The sequence below is a fragment of the Vombatus ursinus genome, unplaced genomic scaffold (assembly GCF_900497805.2).
Source record: "Vombatus ursinus unplaced genomic scaffold, bare-nosed wombat genome assembly UNPS02014797.1, whole genome shotgun sequence".
NCBI lineage: Eukaryota > Metazoa > Chordata > Mammalia > Diprotodontia > Vombatidae > Vombatus > Vombatus ursinus.
In genome coordinates this window covers 428,561-449,740 of record NW_020954575.1, presented here as the reverse complement: position 1 = coordinate 449,740, position 21,180 = coordinate 428,561, and the positions used below count along the sequence as shown (strand labels likewise).

Genomic DNA, 21,180 nt, shown 5'->3' with positions numbered 1-21,180 from the left:
AAATTTTCTTGTAGGAAAAATAGACCCAAGAGGGATGTTTTGAGGAAGAAAACTACACAGAAAACATATTCAGATGAGCAAAAGCTAGATAAATGAGATTGTACTTTTTTCAGAGTAGAAAAATATATGGAATGAAACAGTACCAGAACTTGAACAGGCTAAAACCAGGTTCAAAAGATGCTTCAATACATGTCTATTCACAATATGGAAAGGGAAGTTATAGACAGTTTGATCACAGTTAAAACAGACATTTAAGTATCCTATCATGGAGGACAACAACAACAAAATGTTCCTTGTTATTATGTCAGGAACAGAACACTCATCTAGATGGCATATATAATGTACAAAACTAAAGTCCTCACTGGTTACTCTTTATGTCAAAGTCATGCTCTTTTGAAGCTCTCTGGTCAACAACAATCTTTGGGTATTTAAGCTAAAGCCAAAGTTAAGGAGAATAAAACATTTCTTATAAAAGAAATTGATAAATTCAAAATACGATTAAATTTTTAATCTTTCAATTTTGTGATCCATTTGGAAAAAATGTATTATGGAATAAAGCAGAATGTAAATACACCATGCCAATTATAACTACCTAAAATAATAATAAAATAAGAAAAATTCAAAGAAAATGATCAGAGGGGATATAGAAGCAAGCAAGACATCTTTGAATTCTTAAATGACCATATATTTATAAAAACTTCCAAACTATAAATCGTTTGAAGTTTCTTTTCTTTTTTTTAAACCAGACATGATTTCATTGGTAATAGGGAACTCCCAATGAGGAAACCTGGAAGCAAATCAGTACCTATTCTTCAACTTAAAGAATTGCCATGGGGCACTGACAGGTTAAATGACAAGCCCAGGGTCACACAACCTATGTGCAAGAAGCAGTATTTGAACTCAGGGAAGTCTTCCTGACTCTGTGGGTAGCATTCTATCTATTGCCTTTATAAATACCACCATTAAAAAATCTAATTTACAACAGTTTATTTAAATATTGCTGTTGTTTTATAATTTTAATATTGTCAAAAGGAAAAATGCATTTTATATGCTCTTAAGATGTGTAAATAAAACCATACTATATTTAGGCTACACACAATTTTAATAGGTGCTGGGGGAAAAAAAAGATTTTGAAAGTACTTTATAAAAGGGAGTTTGGATTTTTTTTTTTTTTTACCTGGGACTAAGCTCTCATTATAAATCCAAGAAGGTATCATAGGCTGGATTGGATCTTGTGAAGGGAATACACCCACACCTAGGAGATATAGAAATAGTATCTAAAACAGAGTAATAAAAAAAAGAGGAGAGAAATTCCTCTCAAACAGATTAAAAATACACCACAATGGAAACAGATACTAAAAAAAGGTCACCAACACATTAAGAATATAACAAGAGAATTTTCCAAGCAGCCTAAAATGTCTTTTGAAATGTGACTAAAAAGAAAATCTAAAATGTCTAGATCAATACTTTTAACTATGTAAGGCTTGCATCATCCTTCATGTATTACGAACCTGAAAAGAAAGTTAGCCACGAATGATACTTTTAAATTACACATGTAAAACCAATGGCATAAGATTTTGCTTGCAGCATTTCCTGATGCTAGAAAATTATTATTTTTAACCCTGAATTTGCCACTGTTGCAAAATTACATGTTTTTAGTTCAAACAAATCACTTCTACAACAGCATGACTTTGACATCTACTTCAAATCTAGGAATCCTGCAAAACATCCTCCAAAGGACTACTTCATGAGTTATTCACGTTCTGTTTTGGAAATGTATTTCTGCAAGCTGAGTTAATAAAATCTGAATCTTTTATTCAGCAATACTCAAAATTATTTCATGGAAAGAAAAACATAAAATTCTCATTGGTGACTTTTATAAGCTTTAAATTTTTAATCTCCCACTATCCCCAGAGGAATAAAGATTGTCAGGAAAAAACAAAACAAAACAGGATATGGTTTTTTGTAAAGCTAGAGAAAAGCATTTTAAAATAGGAATGAATTTGATTATGGAAACTGGTTATTGATTTTTTTAAAGTAGAAGAGAATGTTGAAAGAATTCAGAGCAAAATCTTAAAACTGCTGATTAGAAAAAGGAATAAAATAGATTACATATATTTTAAGCAAGATTTTAACAAGCAAAATCAAGCAGCATTCACTTCAGGATTAATGCTTAAGGTGTTAGCTTTCAAGCAACATTTGGTTAAAGTGCATTCATTTTTTTGTCAATGTTTCATGAGCTCACCACTCTCTTCAACTGACAGGTTTTGGTCTGAAGTCTTTTCTGCCTCTGCAATGATGGCAGCACCATTTACATGTCCAACTATAGCACCCCCGTTATTGGCTGTTAAACTGGGATGACTCTTATTGGCAGCTGAGCCTGAGGTTTTGTGCCCAGCTTCAGAAGTATTTAATTTAATTTGCATCTGCCCAGACGTACTTAAATCACAAGACATTAGGAACTTCTCCTCCAGGGAAGGGCCTAAACAAACAGCATGAAGTATTATTTATATTTGCAACTTAGTTTTTATTCAAACCCATTTCCATCCCCATAATTCTTTAAAAAATCATTTCTTTTACTTTAAAAATGTTAAATATCCACAGCACAACCAGGTCACTAGATCTCTGATGGTTTTCCTATAATAGCTTCCCACTGCCCACTACTGGGGGGGAGGGGGAGAGAAGAAGCAAATGGGGAAAGGCTGCTTTGGTTTTATCAAATAAAAGGTAAGCAATATTTTCATAAAAGACCAATGATGTGAAAATAGCTCCTGAAACCAGAAACTGATAAAGGTCCTTTAAATCACAACTTTTCTAGTATCCTGGGCCACTAAGTTAGATATCTATTTTGATGGATGGCAGAATTTCTTCAACATTTATCTACAAACCAAGTGTATATTGATTTGCCTACATTACTGTATTATCCTCTTTAAACATGAATTAAATTTTATATCATCTATATAAAATAGAGGTATTGTTGATAATGCTATCTATGAATTACCTGTTTTCTGTGTACTGTGTGAGGCTGAAGCAGTAGAAAAATAAGGAACCTGCCCGGGGGCACCATGTAAGGCAGAAGACACTGGAATCTGTGCTGGAGGGAGAGGCTGGACCACAGCCTTCTCTGAAAGTAACTGGCCAACTGGGGTGGTGGAATGGAAAGACTGAAAAGGCTGGGAAGAGGATGAAGAGCCAAATATGGGAATTTCAACAGGCCCTTGCATAAAGTCACTGAATTCTTCTTCATCAAGAAAGGCAGAGGATTGGGAGACAGTTACAGTAGAATGGGATGGTGTGGGACAATCTGTAAAATGGAAAATGGCAATGAAACACACAGAAATGGAAATAAATGGAAAAAAAGAAATAAGGATGGGGCATATAGTTCCAAAAGAGAAATACTAAAAAATGAATAGTGGGAGTGGAGAAAGAAATAATCCAGGTAACAACAGTCAAATGAAATTACATGAGTCCATAAAAAATATCCAAAAGGTATACTTGTACAATTTAATGTGTCAGGTTGTTTTTTTTTTTTAATGAAAAGGGACAACTGTTATTTTGCATCTGTGTCAAAGGACACACAAATGTAAAATTCAAAATCTCTCTCCTTTTCACAAAGATCTAGTGAAGTGTATTTTTTTGAATGAAGTCAAGTTGTCCTAGTCAGCAGCACTTGAGACAAGAAAGAGAAGCAGTATTTCTAGATGAAACCAAAAAATCTACTTACTTGGTCATTATTCGTGCAGCATTATAGTACAAGTCAGAGACTATAATCTAAGTACACTGAGGATAATCACACACTGTCCTCTGATGATTCAGTTTGGTCAAAATACTTAGGAATACAAAATCAACATAAACTTACAAACATCTAATTTTTGGTCTATTCATCTAATCATGCCTAGCTTCCCTCCTAACCACCTCCTTTTTGGGTAAGACCTGTGATTCCAATGTGAAGAATTTACCCCTACTAAAACAGACCAGGTACTATTAGGACTTCAACTTATGGTCACTGAGGGTTGCTTAGGGGTACTGAGAGATAGACTGATTTGCTTGTGGTGTTCCAGCCAGGATGTGTCAGAGGCAAGACTTGGGCCTATGTCTTCCTCATCTCAAGGCTGATCCTCTATCAACTTTATCACATTGCCGTTCAAGGTGTCACAACCATTACAAAATGCTGCTTGCTTTTGATAAAATAAAGAATCTCAAAATCTAAGAGAACACACAGCTTCTAAAATAAATTTTTCCACAATAAATTTAGCAGAATGAAGATGGAACACCAAGCTTAAAAGATTACTTGTACTAAAAGGACAGATACTTAGTAGCTACAAGGGAGAGGGATTGCAAACCAGCTCATAAACATCATTATGGATTTTATACTGTTTAAATGTGAAGTTAATTTCAATTGTAAACCCATTCTATAGGGACTACATTTGAATCAATGTCCATTAAAAATACTAATTTATTTTTTTAAAAAATTTAACTACATTTTGAATTATTTGAGTTCCAAAGACATAGAGGACAGTTAAAAAAAATTTTTAAGTAGTTCATTGTCTGATGCCTTTGGGCAAATAATAATCACATTTTGCGAAAAGGTTCTGCTTCTGAAAACAGAGATACCAGTTGATTTTTTCCTTCTCCTTTACCATTAAGGAGATAATTGCTGTTAAGCATTAGAGATCTATGGAAGGGAGGTATGATTATTGAATAAATGTTCTATTTTCAACAAAAAAGACAGTATCATATTGTACTTCCTTCTATTCTCTTAACAGGGAGAACTTTTTATTCTAACCTCTGCTTTTAAACCCCAAACTGGACAAATCCTAAAAAGTTTAGTCTCCTTCAGAAAGCCACATTGCCAACAATGACCAGATTGTTCCCAGTGTAAAGCTGTTTAAGAATTAGAGTGGGAACATTCATTAAGGACAAATTCCTGGTCCTTGTTCTTGGATTAGCACAGTGCCTGGCACATAGTAAATGCTTAATAAATGCCTGTTGATTGACTGACCAGATGGGAAGGGAATAAGAATTTACAAAGTACTTACTATATCCTAAGTACTGTGCTAAGGTACTCTTTACAAATATTCTCTCATTTAATCAATATTAGTTTATGTACTGAGGCAATACCTAAACAGAAATTTAGGAAGAGACGCTTGGCTTACCTCTTTGCCTTGTTCTTTATGCTCAGACCCAGAGTGGCTTGTAGTTTAGGAAAGGGGTTTCTTTCTCCCTCTGTTATTTTATTGGTTAATAAAGCTTATAATATAAAAGGAGATACTCTGATAGCAGGTTCTATGGAAATATACATAGTTCAACTCTTAGAGGAGACCTTACTACAAAGTCTTAATTTCATCATCCTATTAAGAGTTAAATAAGGCTCAACTATTTGATCAAAGCTGTTTAAACTTACAAGAAACTTTGACTGCCAATTTATTTACAATGGGAGGTGAGTATCTTTCACTGATTAAAGAACTGTATTACTGTTTGAGGAAGAGAATCAGGGTTCTAAACACTTTTTAGCTGCCAGACCCAAAGCGGAAGGTTTTGGTGAATGAGGTGAAGATCAGGAAGAAAATACTGTCTGAAATCACCAAGAACCATAGCCGATAATGCAAACAGAGTAATTTGCTCCTAATGGGCAAATCTATACCTTGTTCCAAAGCAAAAGAAATACTTTTTAAACACTGTTTTGACTGACACTGACCATCACTCTCTACTTCTCCTTTGCTAGGTACCTTGTTGGAACACTGCAAATTTTTTTCAATTCCTATTTACTTCCTGTATTCAATTCCTGTATTACTAGTATATGATTTCATTCAAAGACAAAATTTTCTTCCTGATCTTTACTTGATTTTTGATGTTTAAAATTCTGCTGTCCACTTCAGGTTTGATAACTAAAAGGTGTTTGAACCTTTATCCTCTTCCTCAAATAATAAAACAATTCCTTAATCAGTAAAAGATTTTTTTTTTCACCCCAGTACATCTTATCCTAGGCCTGGTATCTTTGTATCATACTTTGTTCACTTTCTACATATAAAGATGGAACTTGGTAACTCTTCAGTTATCACAAGAGGACACAGTTAGCTGGATGCTCAAATGACAAAACAAGCTCGTTCTTGAATGAGCTGAATCAAATGTCAAAATATCAAGGAATTAAAATTACAGGATGGTTGTTATCCAAAGATGAGAATTATTTTTATTTCCAAATGACAAAGGAAATATTCTGCCTATACAAGTACGGTGTTTGGTTTGGTTTTTTTTCTGACCATTTGAATGATAAGGACGACAAAAAAAATCTATTCATAAAATTTCAGTTCCTTTAAGGAATTTTACTAATGCTACAATTCTAATTTCAGTGCATCTTAAAAACAAGTCCAATTACATTCAGATAATGAACTCTGAGGTAGAGCTCATAAAAAAAAACTATAATTATTTTATAAAACAATGAAAATGAAATGACAAACTCCTTCATTTCACTCAGATAAGTTAATGATCTACTATAATAGCTGAGTTAACACACTCATTTACATACCAAAGACTTAAAATTAAAGTTGACATACTGGTATTTAAGCAGAAGATTAAAAGCCTTCCTCCAAACAGTGTACCAGACCAGAGTTTTTACCTCATATAAATTTCAATGCATTCAATTCTGCATTTAGCTTGAAGAGCTCAGTCCTGAATCTTATCACATTTAATGGTCAATTAACTGACACAAGAACTACAAATTGCCATAAAAGAAAAATGCAAAATTCAGCAGTTACTTGTTTTCATTTCTGTGCTTCTTAAAAATAAAGCTACCTGGTTTCTTGGGGTGTGATGCTGGAGTGGGGTGCATCTTAGCATCTCTGGAAAATCCATCTAAGTTCCCTTTTATGGCTTCCAAAGCATCATCTCTGCTCTTCTCTCCTGTCTAAAAGATGACAAATATATATGGGTCTTCCACAACACAACTGTTTTTCTCCTTCACCTTTTAGTCCTACCCTATCAATATTCCTCCCATTTCTTTTTGATTTCTCTCCCTCCTTTTTGATTATAAATTTCTTAGGTGATGTTCTCAAAGGAAGACAGACACTGATGGATATATAAAACAAAGGCAATGAAGGACAAGATATGGCACAACAGTCAACTGGCCAGCAAAAAACTAAGAAAGGAATAAAAAAAAAATCCTACCTTCTACTCCCATACTCTAAACAAAATGACATAAAGGGCTTACTATAGATATTTTAAAAGTGACTTGCCAGACAACAGCATACTGACAAAGGACAATAAATCTAATCTCAGACAAAAAGAGTTTAGAATGTTTCTAAGAGGAAAAAAAAAAGCAAATTAATAGTTACTGTAGTAACTGCAAGAGCCAGTAGAAAAGAAGTAAATATTTAAGGGAAAGAGAACAACTTATATTGATCTTTTTCCTACTACTGAATGTTTTACAAGTAACCACAAACTCTACTGTCAGAGAAGAGAATCTACAGATTTTTATAAGGAAACAGGGAAAAAACGCACAAGAGATGTTAGTGGGCAAATAAAATGAATAAATCCAGGTATTAGATAATTCAAACTTGAGGGCAGGGGTTCTTCACCATTTTTGTGTCATGGATCCCTCTGGCATTAGTGTCATGAAGTCTACGGACCCCTTTCTCAGAATGCTTTTAAATGCATAAAACACATAAGATTACAAAGGAAATTAATTGTATTATTGAAATACAGTTATCATTTTTTTTTCTTTGCTTAGGCAATGGGGTTAAGTGACTTGCTCTGGGTCACACAGTTAGTAAGTGTTATGTGTCTGAGGCCGGATTAGAACTCAGGTGCTCCTGAATCCAGGGCCGGTGCTCTATCCACTGCGCCACCTAACTGCCCCAAAATATTTCCTAAAAAACAAAACCAAGTCCATTGATTGCAGATTAAGAATCTCTGCTTTAGGGTATTAGTCAGTGCCTCAGGTTCAGAATTTAGTACTCCTTGGTATACCAAGTGAGGAGGGTTGGATGGAGAAGATTCCAAGTTGATATACCTTGGGTTTGACGCTACTTAGAAGTCTGAGTTTTTGTTTCTGTTCTTCAAATTGGCGTCGTTTTCTTTCTTCTTCTAAGAGTTTTTGCTGCTGTTCAAATCGTTTTCTAAAGGAAACATAATACAACAAACAACCATATCAACTATGCCATATACATAAACTGATAAGATGACTTACTAACAGAGTAATGTACCTCTACTACTACCTTGTGTGGTAACACAGTTGTAACTCTAAAATGTCTAATTTTACCATCGTGACATTTCCATCTCTACTCCTTTTACAAAAAAAAATTTTAAACTTATTTCAAACTACTTCTTCTCTTTCCCGTCTTTCTTCTCTCTACTGAAAAAGAAAGGAAAAACAAAACCCTCATCCAACAAATAAGCCTAATCTAATTCTGATATTGGCCATGTCCAAAACTGTGTCTCAATCTGCATATTAGCCCATCACCTCCCTGTCACAAAGTAGATAGCATACTTCATTACACTCTTATACCATAATTTGTTCAGCCATTCTCCATCTGAGGGGCATCCTCTTAGTTTCCAGCTCTTGGCCACCACAAACAGAGCTGCTATAAATATTTTTGCACATTATTAATCCTTTTTCTTCTTATTTGATCTCTTTGTGATATAGGTCTAGAAGTGTTATTGGTAGGTCAAAGGGAATACATAGTTTAAGAACTTTTTTGGGATAGTTCTATACAATGGCTGGACCAATCCATAGCACCACCAACAGTGCACTGATTTGCCTGTCTACCCCTGCCTACTATACCCCTACCCTTTCAACATTTGCAATTTTCCTTTTTTTTTTTACTAACTTTGCCAATATGATGAGTGTGAAGTGGAACCTCAGAGTTCTTTTATTTTGCATTTTAAAAATTATCAGTGATTTGAAGCATTTTTTCATATGGCTATAAATGGCTTACATTACTTTCCTTGAGAATTGCCCATCCTCTGACCATTTAGCAAATGGGAAATGGCTCTTATTCTTACAAATTTGAATCAGTTCCTTATATATCTTGGAAATGAGATCTTTATCGGAGAACCTAGCTCCAAATATTTTCCCCTGATTGTTTCTCTCCTAATCTTAGCTGCATTGGATTTATTTGAGCAAAAACTTTTAAACTTTATGTAAAAAAAATATCTAGTTTATCTTCTGTAATCCTTTCTCTCATTCAGTCATGAACTTTTCCCCATCCACTGATCTGAAAGGTAATGTATTTCTTGTTCTTCTAATTTATTTTTTGACTTAAAAAATACTAGATCATATATCCATTTGAAGTTTATCTTGGCATACGGTATAAAGAAGTTATTTAAAACTAATTTCTGCCAGACTGTTGTTCAATTTTCCCAGCAAATTTTGTCAAATCAGTGAGTCCTTACCCCAGTAGCTGGGGTCTTTAGGTTTATCAAACATGAGGCTGTTAGGTTTATCTGCATGAGCATTTGATGTTTTATGTTATGTTATGACCCAATCTGTTCTGATTACCCATTCTATTTTTTTAAAGGAGTACCAGATTGTTCTGATGATGACAGCTTTTATAGTAGAGTTTGGGTTCTGGTACTGCTAGCCCTCTTTCTTTTCTCCACTATTTCCCTTGAGATTCTTGATCTTTTGTTCCCCAAGATGAGTATCATTTTTTTTTTTAGTACTATAAAAAATAAACCTTTTCAGGTTTTATTGTTAAGATGCTAAATAAGTAATTTAGGTAGTATTTTAATTTTTATTTTAGTGTCTTGGCTTACCCAAGAGAAATTAATATTTCTCCAATTATTTAGGTTTGTTTTATTTCTTCAAACAGTGTTTTGGAGTTGTATTTATCTATTTCTGTGTGTAATGCGATTGACAGACTCTCAAGTATTCTGTATACTCTGTAGATTTTTAAAATAGAATTTCTTTTTTCCCCTCTCTTCCTGATGGCTTTTATTTGTAATATAGAGAAATGCTGATGATTTATGTGGATTTATTTTATATCCTGCAACTTCACTAAAATTATTATTTTTATTAATTTTTAGATGGCTCTTTAAGTATACCATTATATCATCTTAAAATAGCAATGATTTTATTTCTTCTTTACCTACGCTTATCCTATCAATGTCTTTTTCTTATCTTGGCTTCATTTCTTTATTGATTTGCTGGTAAAGACTGGAAAAGAAGGGGTACATAAGAGCATATGTCCTTTTACCCACTAAAAGTAAGTGTATAAGAAATTAGTACTGGCTTTGACCAGAATTAAACTATTGCTGATTGTAGTAGAAGAGCACAGGATTAGGAATCAATCAACTTGGGGTTCTAGTTTAGACCCTGTCAAATAATAAACTGTTCAGACTTTGACAAATCATTTCACTACTCCTGCCTCTTTCCTCACCTATTAAAATGAGTTAGACTAAATAACTAAGTTTCCACCCAGCTTTAAAAGTCTGTGATTCTAAAAAGAATTTTGAAGGAATCTGACTTTAAAAAAAGTTTCCTGATTAGAATGAGAGACACCTCTAGAAAATACTTTAAGCCAGGTGGGAGTTTTAAAAATTGGCAAATTTAAACTTCCACACAATGAGCTGTCCCAAAGTGGGATGGATTCTCTTGGGAGGTGGTGGCTTCTCTTTTTTTGGATATCTTCAACCAGAGGCTGGATGACCACATGTCTGGAATATTATAATGGGGATTCTTTCTGTACTCAATTTTTTTTCAATTAAGACGACTCTACCTGCTTTCCCTCCAGTTCCTGATCCTCTCATCTCCCACCCTATGACAAAGAAAGAAAAACAAATTGGATTCCTTGATTTTGTTTGGGTACGGTTTGTATTAGCTGCTGCAGTTGCTTCCAAGTCAACTCCTATGATTCTATAATAAATTTGAGGCACTTGTTTCTGTTGTCTATCTCTTTTTGTTCATGACTAATACACGTCACTTACTGTTGCTCTTCTGCAAACTGCTTTTGCATGTCAGGGTTATACTGCGGACCTGGGGGACGCATCCCTAAAAAAGGAGCTTGTCCCATGTAAGGCATTCCTGCTGCTGTCATTGGGCCCATTGTTATCCCTCCCTAGAAGAAAAAGAATCTGCATTAAGAAACAAATACATATTGGGTCTGTGTTGAAAATTTTTTTTAATTAAAGGAATACATGATCAAAAAAGTTCGAGGACCATGGGCTTAGATGACTGTAATGGCTCTGTAATTGTTCTCTGTAACAGTCTCTCTCCTCTCCAGTATATCCTCCAGACAGCTATCAAAATGATATTCCTGAAACGAGAAGTCTAGTCATGATATTCCCGTTCAAAAAGATTCATTGCTTTTAGGATAAAATACGAACTTTTATTTGGCATTTATGCCCTTCAAAATCTGACTCCACTCTATTTTTCCAGGCTAATCATCCACTATTCCCCCAATAGATTTTATGCTCCAGTCAAACTGACTTACTAGCTGTTCCCAGCAAACCACATTCCACCTCCTGTTTCCATGCCCTTCAACATGAAATATAATGTGCAATGCCTATTATATTCTCCTTCCTCACCTCTGCCCTCTTGGAAACCCATGCTTCCTTTAATGTTCACCTCAAATGCCACTACTTTTAAGAGACCATTCCTGATTCTCCTACTTGTTAGTGCCTCTTCTCTGCCCCCTCCCCTTCATCACTCTGTATTTTATATGTGTGTGTATCTTATTATTTATCTATGACCATATTGTATCACCCCAGAAGAATATAAACTCCATAAGGGTAGAGACTATCTGTCTTTTGTATTTATATCCCCAAGACCTAGTGCAGTACCTGTTACATAATAGGGATTTAACATGACTTGTTGATTGATGCATAGATTATATATACATTTTAGCAAAGCAATTGATTGATAAAATATTCTCATACAATTCTTGAGAGCAACTAGGAGGTGGCACAGTGGATAGAACATTGGTCCTGGAGTCAGGAAGACCTGAGTTCAAATCTGGCTTCGATACTTATTAGCTGTGTGACCCTGGGCAAATAATTTAATCCTGTTTGCCTGTTTTCTCATCTGTAAAATGAGCTGGAGAAAGAAATGGCAAAGTACTCCAGTATCTTTGCCAAGAAAACCCCAAATGTGGTCATAGACACGACTGAAACAATTGAACAACAACAAACAATTCTTGTAGAAAATATGGAGATATGGGGGCAGCTAGGTGGTGCAGTGGATAGAGCACCGGCCCTGGATTCAGGAGGACCTGAGTTCAAATCTGGCCTCAGACATATAACACTTACTAGCTGTGTGACCCTGGGCAAGTCACTTAACCCCATTGCCTAACCAGAAAAAAAAAAGCAAAAAATAAAAAAAACAAGAAAAGATGGAGATATATAGGTTAGATCAGTGGTGTCAAACTCAAATAGAAACATGGGCCATACATTAAGGATCTCTGTGGGCTACATATTGACTTAATTAAAAACCCTACACAATAACCTATGTCCTATTGTGTTTTTATTTATTTTGTTAAATATTTTCCAATCACTGTACATTTTAATCTGGTTCCAACCTCACTAGGGAGTGTTGCTGCCATGTGTTTTACACCATTGGGCAAGATGATAGTATAATTAGATGGATTCAGAACAATGGAAACACAAACGTGGAGAGTAGTCATTAATGGTTCAATATCAACTTGGAGGTTGCCAATAGGGTGCCCAAGGGATTTGTGCTTGGTTTCCTGTTGTTTAACATATGGGATGCATAGTCACCATCATGGATGAAAGTCAGAACACAGGAAATCTTGAAGGACTAAAGCACTGGGTGGAATCACTTAGGATGAAATTCAGTAGGGATAAATACCAAGTCTTACACTTAGGTTAAAAAAAATTAACTTCACATGTATGTGAAGGGGGAAGGCATGGTAAATACAACAACAACAACAGCAACAACAACAATAACAAAACACCCAAACCAGGTTATATAAAAAAAAAATTGTGGGGTCAAGGTGAACTATAAGCTAATTGTGTTCACTTCTGTACATCATAGTTTAGGAAGGATACTGATAAACTGGCTAGTATACAGAATAGGGCAACCAGGATGGTGAAGGATCTCAAGTTTATGTTAAATGAGAATTGTTTGGCCTTGAGCTTACATTCAGCGGAAACGGGATAGCTGTGTTCAAGTATTTGAAGGCTATCACATGGAAGAGAAATTGGATTTGTTCTATTTCGACCAGAGCAATGAGTACAAGTTGTAAAGAAGCAAATTTAAACAAACCACCTAACAATCAGAACTGTGGGGTACACTGCCTTGGGAAGTAGGAGGCTTCCTCTTATTGGAGATATTCAAGAAGAGGCAGGATTCCCACTTGCCAGGTATTCTTTTTTGGTATAGACTGGACTAGATGGTAACTGAAGACTCTTCCAACTCTAAAATTTTGTCATTCTGCAATGTCCCCTACCTATTCCATGATTTTTTGTACCTTCCCTTGAGCTGTTCTTCCTCTAGCCTTTTACTAAAAGGCTCTCCCCACTTTTCTACACCTGTTCCAGATGGTCTGAGGAACCAGGAAGATCTGAGTTCTTGTACAACCTCTGACACAAACCGCCTGTCACACTAGCTCTAACACAAACTTGTTTAGCAACTCACTTAACTTGTCAGTGCTCCAGGCAACTTCTTAAGACTAAGTTGTAGAATCATCTTTTTTTTCCTTAAAACTCTACTATGTTACAGAAATGTTTGTTTTGTTTATTAAGTTCAGAATAAAATAAATAAAAGAAAAAAAGACTAAGCTGTAGGGAAAGTGCTAACCTACACTGAGAGACCCAGGTTCCTCACCTAGAAGTTCCCCATACCAATGACTGCAGAGGTCCATCCTTAACCCCTATCTAAATCTTATTGTTTAAGGCATACTCCAAAAGTCCTGATTACTTTGGCCCAAACTGATCTTTAAACTCCTCTTAAGTTCTAGAACACTTACTACAAAATCATGAAAATGAATGTGTTTTCTGAGGCAGAGCATACAGGACAGTCCCTAACTATGTCTGCCTGATACATATATTCTTTACATACAAGAGACCTAATAACAGCCCCAACTCTGCCAATGACTATGTGACTTGGCTAAGTCATGTCACCTCAATGAGCTTCAGTGTCCTTCTCTGTAACATAAGCTAGACTGGATATAATCAGTAAACTAATCAGCAATCTTAGTTCCTCCAAGATATAACATGCTATGAGTCTATGAACTACTCTGCTCTCTCACTGAGGGGCAGAGGTGCCCCTTCATTCTTAAAGACTGCGAGAGGATTTCAAGCCCTGGTAGGTTTCACATCCTGATGGAAGGGCTTCAAATATGAAGCTGGCAATGAGTGATGTATTTTTCATCCATTGATCGATATAGCTAAGTTTGGAGAAGCTCATCACATGGTTAGCTTCAGGGTGATTAATTTTGTGGTGAATGAAGTATGTCTACTTAAGAAAAATGACAATCTTAGTTGTCAAGGAAAGTGACCATACTGAAAAAAATTACAAATCAAGGAAATACTAAAGTTAATGTACACAATGGTCACATGGTACCACTTCCAGTCTAAACCCCTCAGCCATTACCCATGGAAGCAACTCTTGCAAGTCAAACTGCCTCCACCATCTTGGCTGCCATCTTCACTCACACCTTGATGGACACAGTCCAGGACACAAAACCCAAGCCGCTTAAGAACTGTAGTGTCTCCCCACCCCATCCCCAATCCCCAGCCCTGATTCTAGTCCAGTCCCTGTAGCTACCACCCAGGGGAGAAATCATTGTGGAGAAGGGGGTCAAGGTTCTTCCTCACAACCAACAACTGTTCACCAACTATCACCAACAGACAGGTAGGCAGACATAAAAGTCCTGGGAGTGGCAGCACTCCTCCAAGCCACTAGTTCTGCTTCTAGCCTTGTCTTCACAGCCATTGTGTGTGTGTTTGTATGCACACGCATGCATGCACATGCCTATGGAGAAAGGACCAATCAGTCCCACCAAATGCTAGCCACAGAGCAGGCTAGCTTGCTGAAGCAATAAAGCACCTTTAAAGATGGGAGGTAGCATAGGCCAGGCAAATCAAACCCTTAGTACTACCTTGACTATTACCTCTACCCAGACCCCGCTGGAGATAGCCATCTTGAACCAGTAGCCTTAGGATAAGCATCACTTCCAGCCCACTGTCTTCAGGTAAATCATCCTGGGAAGCAATCCTTGTGGAGGTGCAGCCTAGCAACTGTTCCTGCAGGTGCTCTAGCCACAGTTACTAAAGACTTAGAAAAGAAAAGGCCAAAGCCACTGGCACTGTTGAAATGGTTCAACATCAGAAACTGATATAATTTTATTTGTGGAAATGACATCAAAGAACAGGTATTAACATTTCTTTTGCTGTTACACCTTAAGGACCATGAGACCTTTCTATTCGACTTGTAGTTGAAACCTTCCGTATGTGTTATCTACCTCAATAGAATGAGAACTCTTTAGGACTAGGGACGTCTTACTTTTCTATTTTATCTCCAAATCCTGGCACAGTGTTTTATACATAGTTAATTGTTTAGTAAATGCTTCATTCATTCCTTTAAACCCAGCAGGAGTTTGGATATATATTTCCTTACTATTTATTTATCCTCCAGAATTCTTGTTATAGTTTTTAGGAGATTTATTAAGTCTCCTTAATATATTCTCCTGAAATACAGAGGCATCTGACTTCAGCTTTTTGTATACCTAAGATCCACCACTATCATCTATGTAACTCTTTATTTCATTAAGAATCTAAAAACGTAGTGAGAGGGATGCAAAAGATAAAGAAAGAATTTTTATTCTCAATGTTGCCCGAATGAAAATCCCTGAAAATTAAAAAACAAAAACAAAAACAAAAACAACCAACCAATCAATCCAAAGGGGCTGGTTTCTTGTTTCCAGGATAGGGAGATGGCAGGGTTGGGGAGAAGGGACGTTCTGAGACGGTATATTATTCAGCAAAGGAGAGAAACCCTGGTCAGAAACAAAAAGTTGTGGCAATGGAAAAGGAAAAGGATCAGGCCTTAGAAAAAAGAAACTGAGGAATAAGGAACTAGGCTAGAAATGGAAGCATACTGAAGGCTTACACCACCAGGAGATTCTAACCACAGAGTTCCTCACCCCTAGACCTCAAGTCTGTTGGTGTTCATGCCCCAGGGCAGGAGAGCAGATACCAGTGGCTTCAATAGAGGGAGTCCTACTTCCACTACTAAGAGTACAGCTAGGGAGAAGAGTACTTGTTGATGGTTCAAAATGGTGCTCTGAAGGTATTTTCCATCACTGTTATAGAGTAGATAATGTCTAAGTTATATAGCACTATACTAGAAAGTGTACTGTGGGTTAAATAGGTGGTACTGTAGGCTAGTCTTGGAATCTGATCTTGTCATGGGAAAACATATTCTACATACTAGTCTACAACAACTAATGTGTAAGTTAACTTTTTGAAAATAAGTTGTTCATAAGCTGAGAACTGCACGCAGAGAGCTCTACAGACTAACATTCTTAAATGACACTGAGTTTTAGGGAGTGGCTAAAAGGAAAGAAACCTTTGAAGGGCACAGAGAAGGAACTTATAAGAGAGGTAGGAAAACCAAAATAGTGTTCAGTAGCCAATGATGAGGCTAGATCAAAACAGAAAGACTAAAACGAGAAAACCAATGAATGTTCTTTGTAATCTATAATTTTTTAGCTGAATTTACAAATGGTAACAAAGTGAATGATTTTTGTGATCATTCAGTCCTTGCACTTAAAAAGGGTTACACTTCTAATCAAAAGTATATAAATGAGAGCTGATTTTCTCATTAAAAAAGGTATAAATACATTGAATTCCTGACCAAGAGCATGATGCCCAACTTTTTACAGAAATGAACACAAAAAAGCATTTTAATTATAAATGGCATATTTTTAACAAAGCATTCCATAATCTGAACTTAATAAACATATCAGCACAACACCAATTCTATTTAATATAGTAAAATAATACAAAGAAGGTTCTCATTTTACTACTTCATAATTAGTGCCTTCTTTTTTGTAGAAATGATGAAAATGGTAGAGTGTTGTTAGGAAACTCAGTAATGCTTTTTTGGATATCTTTTTTTTTTTTTTAAGGCAGTTGGGGTTAAGTGACTTGCCCAGGGTCACAGAGATAGTAAGTGTCAAATATCTGGTCTAAGGTCACATTTGAACTCAGGTCCTCCTGATTCCAGGGCAGGTGCTCTATCCACTGCGCCACCTAGCCGCCGCTAAGATATCTTTTGTAGTTACATCACCTTCATAGTCTCTCCCCGATCCCCTATCCTTTGGGGAGATTTTCATTACCAACTTTGAGAAACAAGTCAGTACAAGGGGGGTGGGAAACTCTCAAAAATGAAATTCTGAAGGCAGAATTTTCAATTAGGAAGAAACAGAAACATTGTTTAAAGAGGTGAATATGAGTCTTTAGAGAGTTCATTGACAGACTTAAAAAAGACATATATAGAAGACGTAAGCAGGGGCAGATAACTATATAACTAATAAGTGTCAGGAACATTAAAGCTCAGAATGAGCTTTTTCAGTATGTTTGGAACTAAGGATGACCAAAAAAGGGGACAGGACTATTGCATGGAATGGATAGAATAATAGCAGAAACATTCAATTCATTTTGTTTCTGTCATCTCTAGCTAGGACAGAAATCTAGGAGAGAAAGAATGAAAATGCTTAAGAGGTAAAGTGACACCAAAGGTTAAGTAAGAAAATACCTCACTGCTCTCAACAAATTCAAGTCACTAGGCCTGTAGGGTATCCCATGGAATAGAAAGATGGGCAGTGCCAGTGGATCACAGAACACATGGAGAAGAGTAAAGTGTTAGAAGATTGGGAAGACGAGAAGGGGCCATGCTATAAAGTGTTTTAAAAGTCAAAGAGAATGTTTTATTTGATCTTGGAGGCAATAAGAAGCCACTGCAGTTTACTGGAGTTTAGGGGGATGAGATATGGTCAGACCTGTAATTTAGGAAGATCACTTTGATAGCTGAGTGGAGGACAGACTGCTCCCCAGACTTGAGGCAGGGAGATCAACCAGAAAGCTAATGCAATAGTCCAGGTAAGAAGTAACAAGGGCCTGCGTCAAATGAGAGAAGGAATGTCATACAAGGTGTTATGAAGGACTGGATATGGAGGGTAAGCGTGAGGAGTTAAGAATAATACTGAGAACAAGAATTTATTGACAGCCTGGGTGAGTAGGATGAGGGTGGTACCCTCAAGGGTTCTGGGGGAAAGATAATGAGTTCAGTTTTTGGATATGCTGAACTTAAGATGTCTATAGGACGTTCAGTTTGAGAAGTCCAAAAGGCAATTGGAGATATGAGGTAAGAGGTTAGGGATGGATTTATAGATCTGAGAATCAACTGCATAGAGATGACAACTGAACCTATGACAGCTGATAAGATAACTAAGCAAAATAATAGAGGGGAATCAGGACAGATCCTTGGGGGACACTCACAGTTAACAGGTGCAATCTAGATAGAGATATAGCAAATAGCCAAAGATACTGAGGAGTGGATACACAGGTAATAAAAAGCCCAGAATAGAGCCTTAGGGGACACCTATGGTTAGCAGGAGCAACCTGGAAAAGGACACACCAAAGGACACTGAGAGGGACTGGGTCAAACAGGTAGGAGAACCAGAAAAATAGTATCATGAAAATCTAGAAAGAAGGGAATATCATGGGGAAAAGGACGATGACAACGACAATAATTTGACATTATCAAATGCTACAGGGAGGGCTAAGAAGGATGAAGATTGACCCAGTAATGACTAGACCCAAAGAGTAGTCATTAATGGAACAATGAGAACTGTTGGGGAAGTCTCAAATGCAATACCCCAAGGATCTGTCCTTGATCCCATATTGATCAGTTTTATAACTTGATGGAGCTATTAAATCTATTAACCTTCGGAAATTATTAAAAGAGAGGTGATTAACAAAAATGATCAACATTTTAATTAAATTCAAGGCCTTCCACCATCTGGCACCAATTTAAATTTTTTAAAACTATATTGCTTGAACTTGTTTTGATATATAACATGAAACTTTCAAATGCCCACTCTAATAACCTTTCATACAAAGTACATTTACTGAAAAGCTTATCAATTATTAAATGAAAGGAGGAATATATCCTTTAACTGTGACAATATACCAATTCCAACCTACCTTTCCATCTTTTTTTCATCATATTTCCCTGCATGTACCTGATGTTCTAGCCAAGCTAAACTCTGTTTCCTGCTTTCCACACTAATTCAACAAAAATTAAATGTTTATTCTGTGTATGCTAGGCACTAGGGCAAGTTATAAAATTTAGATAAACTATAGTTCTTGATCTCATTGAGCAAGGGAGATGATACATACTCAAATAGCAATAACAGAAAGTAATAGAGTGCATGAGAGGTAGACACAAAGTACTTGGTCACTGACTTGAATAATCTCTCCTTTAATCCTTTGCCCTTCTACTGGGTTATATAACAAGAGTGGGGCTAAAGGGGCATTTTTCCTCAGGGTGTTAACATCCTGGGGGAGACGTGATTCTTCCCTAGGGTAGTCTAGAGACTATTATTCCTACATCTCATAAGTCTTCTGCTGGCCTTCATAATCTTGCTCCTTCACCTAGTCCCAGCTCAGTATCCTATGGTTCCTATTGCTATAATGCCTTTCTCCCAGGGTTTGTCTTAACTCCCCCCCCCCTTCCTATCCCACCTCTTTACAACTTCCCTCTACACGGCCTCTTGGGGGGGAAAGATTCTTCACCCCACCCTAGTGCAACTGCATGGCCATTGGTTGGCCTGCTTTCTCATCCTGTGCTGTCACCACTCCCAAAATTATCTTCTGTGTTGCCACCACTGTTGTGTCTCCCCCATACTCCTGTTTTTGGCCCTAGTGAAAGAACCACTAGTTAAGAGTTCTGTCCTTCAGCTGTCCATAATCTACTAATCTTCAACCTTGGGTCACTTCTACCAATGATCTTTGCCATACCTATTCCCAAGCCACAGAACACTTCTAAAGGAAGTTATTAAATCATGTTGATTGGTTTCAATGGAGTTCACCTGAACTAACCACAACTGGGTCCTCACTGCTGCATAGCAGTCCTTTTATTCCTATCTTATTAATTCTCTATTACATTTCCACATATACTGTTATAAATCTTCCCCTATCTTCTCAAGCTTCTCTTTTCCTACTTCCCTAGATGATCTTGCTTACTATTTTACTAAAAAGATTGAGGCCATCTGACTTCAGCTCCCAAATAAATCTTCATGGGTGGAAATCTCTATTCCTGTGAGGTTCAACTTAGTTGCTCCATCCCCCTAGAAGCCTCCCCTGAATTTCATAGTTGAAAGTCTCTTTTTTTCAAATTTCTCATACTTAGTCTGGACTTCTCTCCACTTCAGCACAATCTGCCTTGTAGCACAGTTGTTTCTTAACAAGCCTTATTACCCCTATTAGGTTGTAAACTCCTTGAGGGCATGGCCTATATCTTATCTGCTCTTTATCCCAGCTGCTGGTACAGGGTCAGACATATAACTTAATAAGTGACGGCTGAACTGAATTCTTCACTTTTCCCCATGAACTCAAAGTGTTGTAATTTTTTCTTTTACAACTACCAAAAACAAGTTTTCTAATTGTTTCCCCTTCAAATGCAGTACCCTTAAAAGCAGGAACACAAAGAAAATCAGTTTATTCAGAAAAAAAAAATTATGGTTAGAGTTCCCAGAATTTTTAGGAACAAGGCAGATGAATAGTCAGTAGAAAGAATCTCGTCAATTAAAAAAATCGCTCTTCAAGAAAGCATTAATTCCTTATATTTTACCATTCAATATAACCATAGTAGAGGAAAGGTTGCTAGAAATGTCAATAAAAATTAATTAGAATTTTAAACAGTGCCAATTGCAATACCACAATATTTAGCAGGGTTTTCTTGGTGTGAGGATGACAAATTTCAGACTGGCATATCATGCCTATATGTACACTTATTAAGTGGTTAATTTCACCTTTCCAATGGTAAGAACAAGAATCAAAATTAGCATCACCAGTTAATAATAAAAATCGAGGAGCTTTTTGTTTCTAGGGTATGAATTTTATTGTGTTTATACAAAACACCTCGCTCCTCCACCCCCAGCCCCTCACCCTTCCCTTCCCCACCTTGTGACCTGCTACCTTAGTCTGGTACTCCAA

The 21,180-nt window shown here is 36.5% G+C and overlaps 1 protein-coding gene across 2 annotated transcripts in view; it reads right to left on the bottom strand.

Moving 5' to 3' along the window:
• SYNRG (synergin gamma) overlaps window positions 1-21,180 on the bottom strand; it is a 98,821-nt gene that overhangs the window by 55,462 nt on the left and 22,179 nt on the right. The window contains exons 4-8 of one of the 2 annotated variants that reach the window (XM_027870349.1): window positions 10,924-11,054; window positions 8,009-8,114; window positions 6,793-6,904; window positions 2,246-2,482; window positions 1,178-1,255 (exon numbers count right to left, since the gene is read on the bottom strand). In XM_027870349.1, coding sequence (XP_027726150.1) covers window positions 1,178-1,255; window positions 2,246-2,482; window positions 6,793-6,904; window positions 8,009-8,114; window positions 10,924-11,054 — 664 coding nt within the window. The remainder of the gene's footprint in view (window positions 1-1,177; window positions 1,256-2,245; window positions 2,483-6,792; window positions 6,905-8,008; window positions 8,115-10,923; window positions 11,055-21,180) is intronic. The other variant, XM_027870350.1, reaches the window with a different exon arrangement.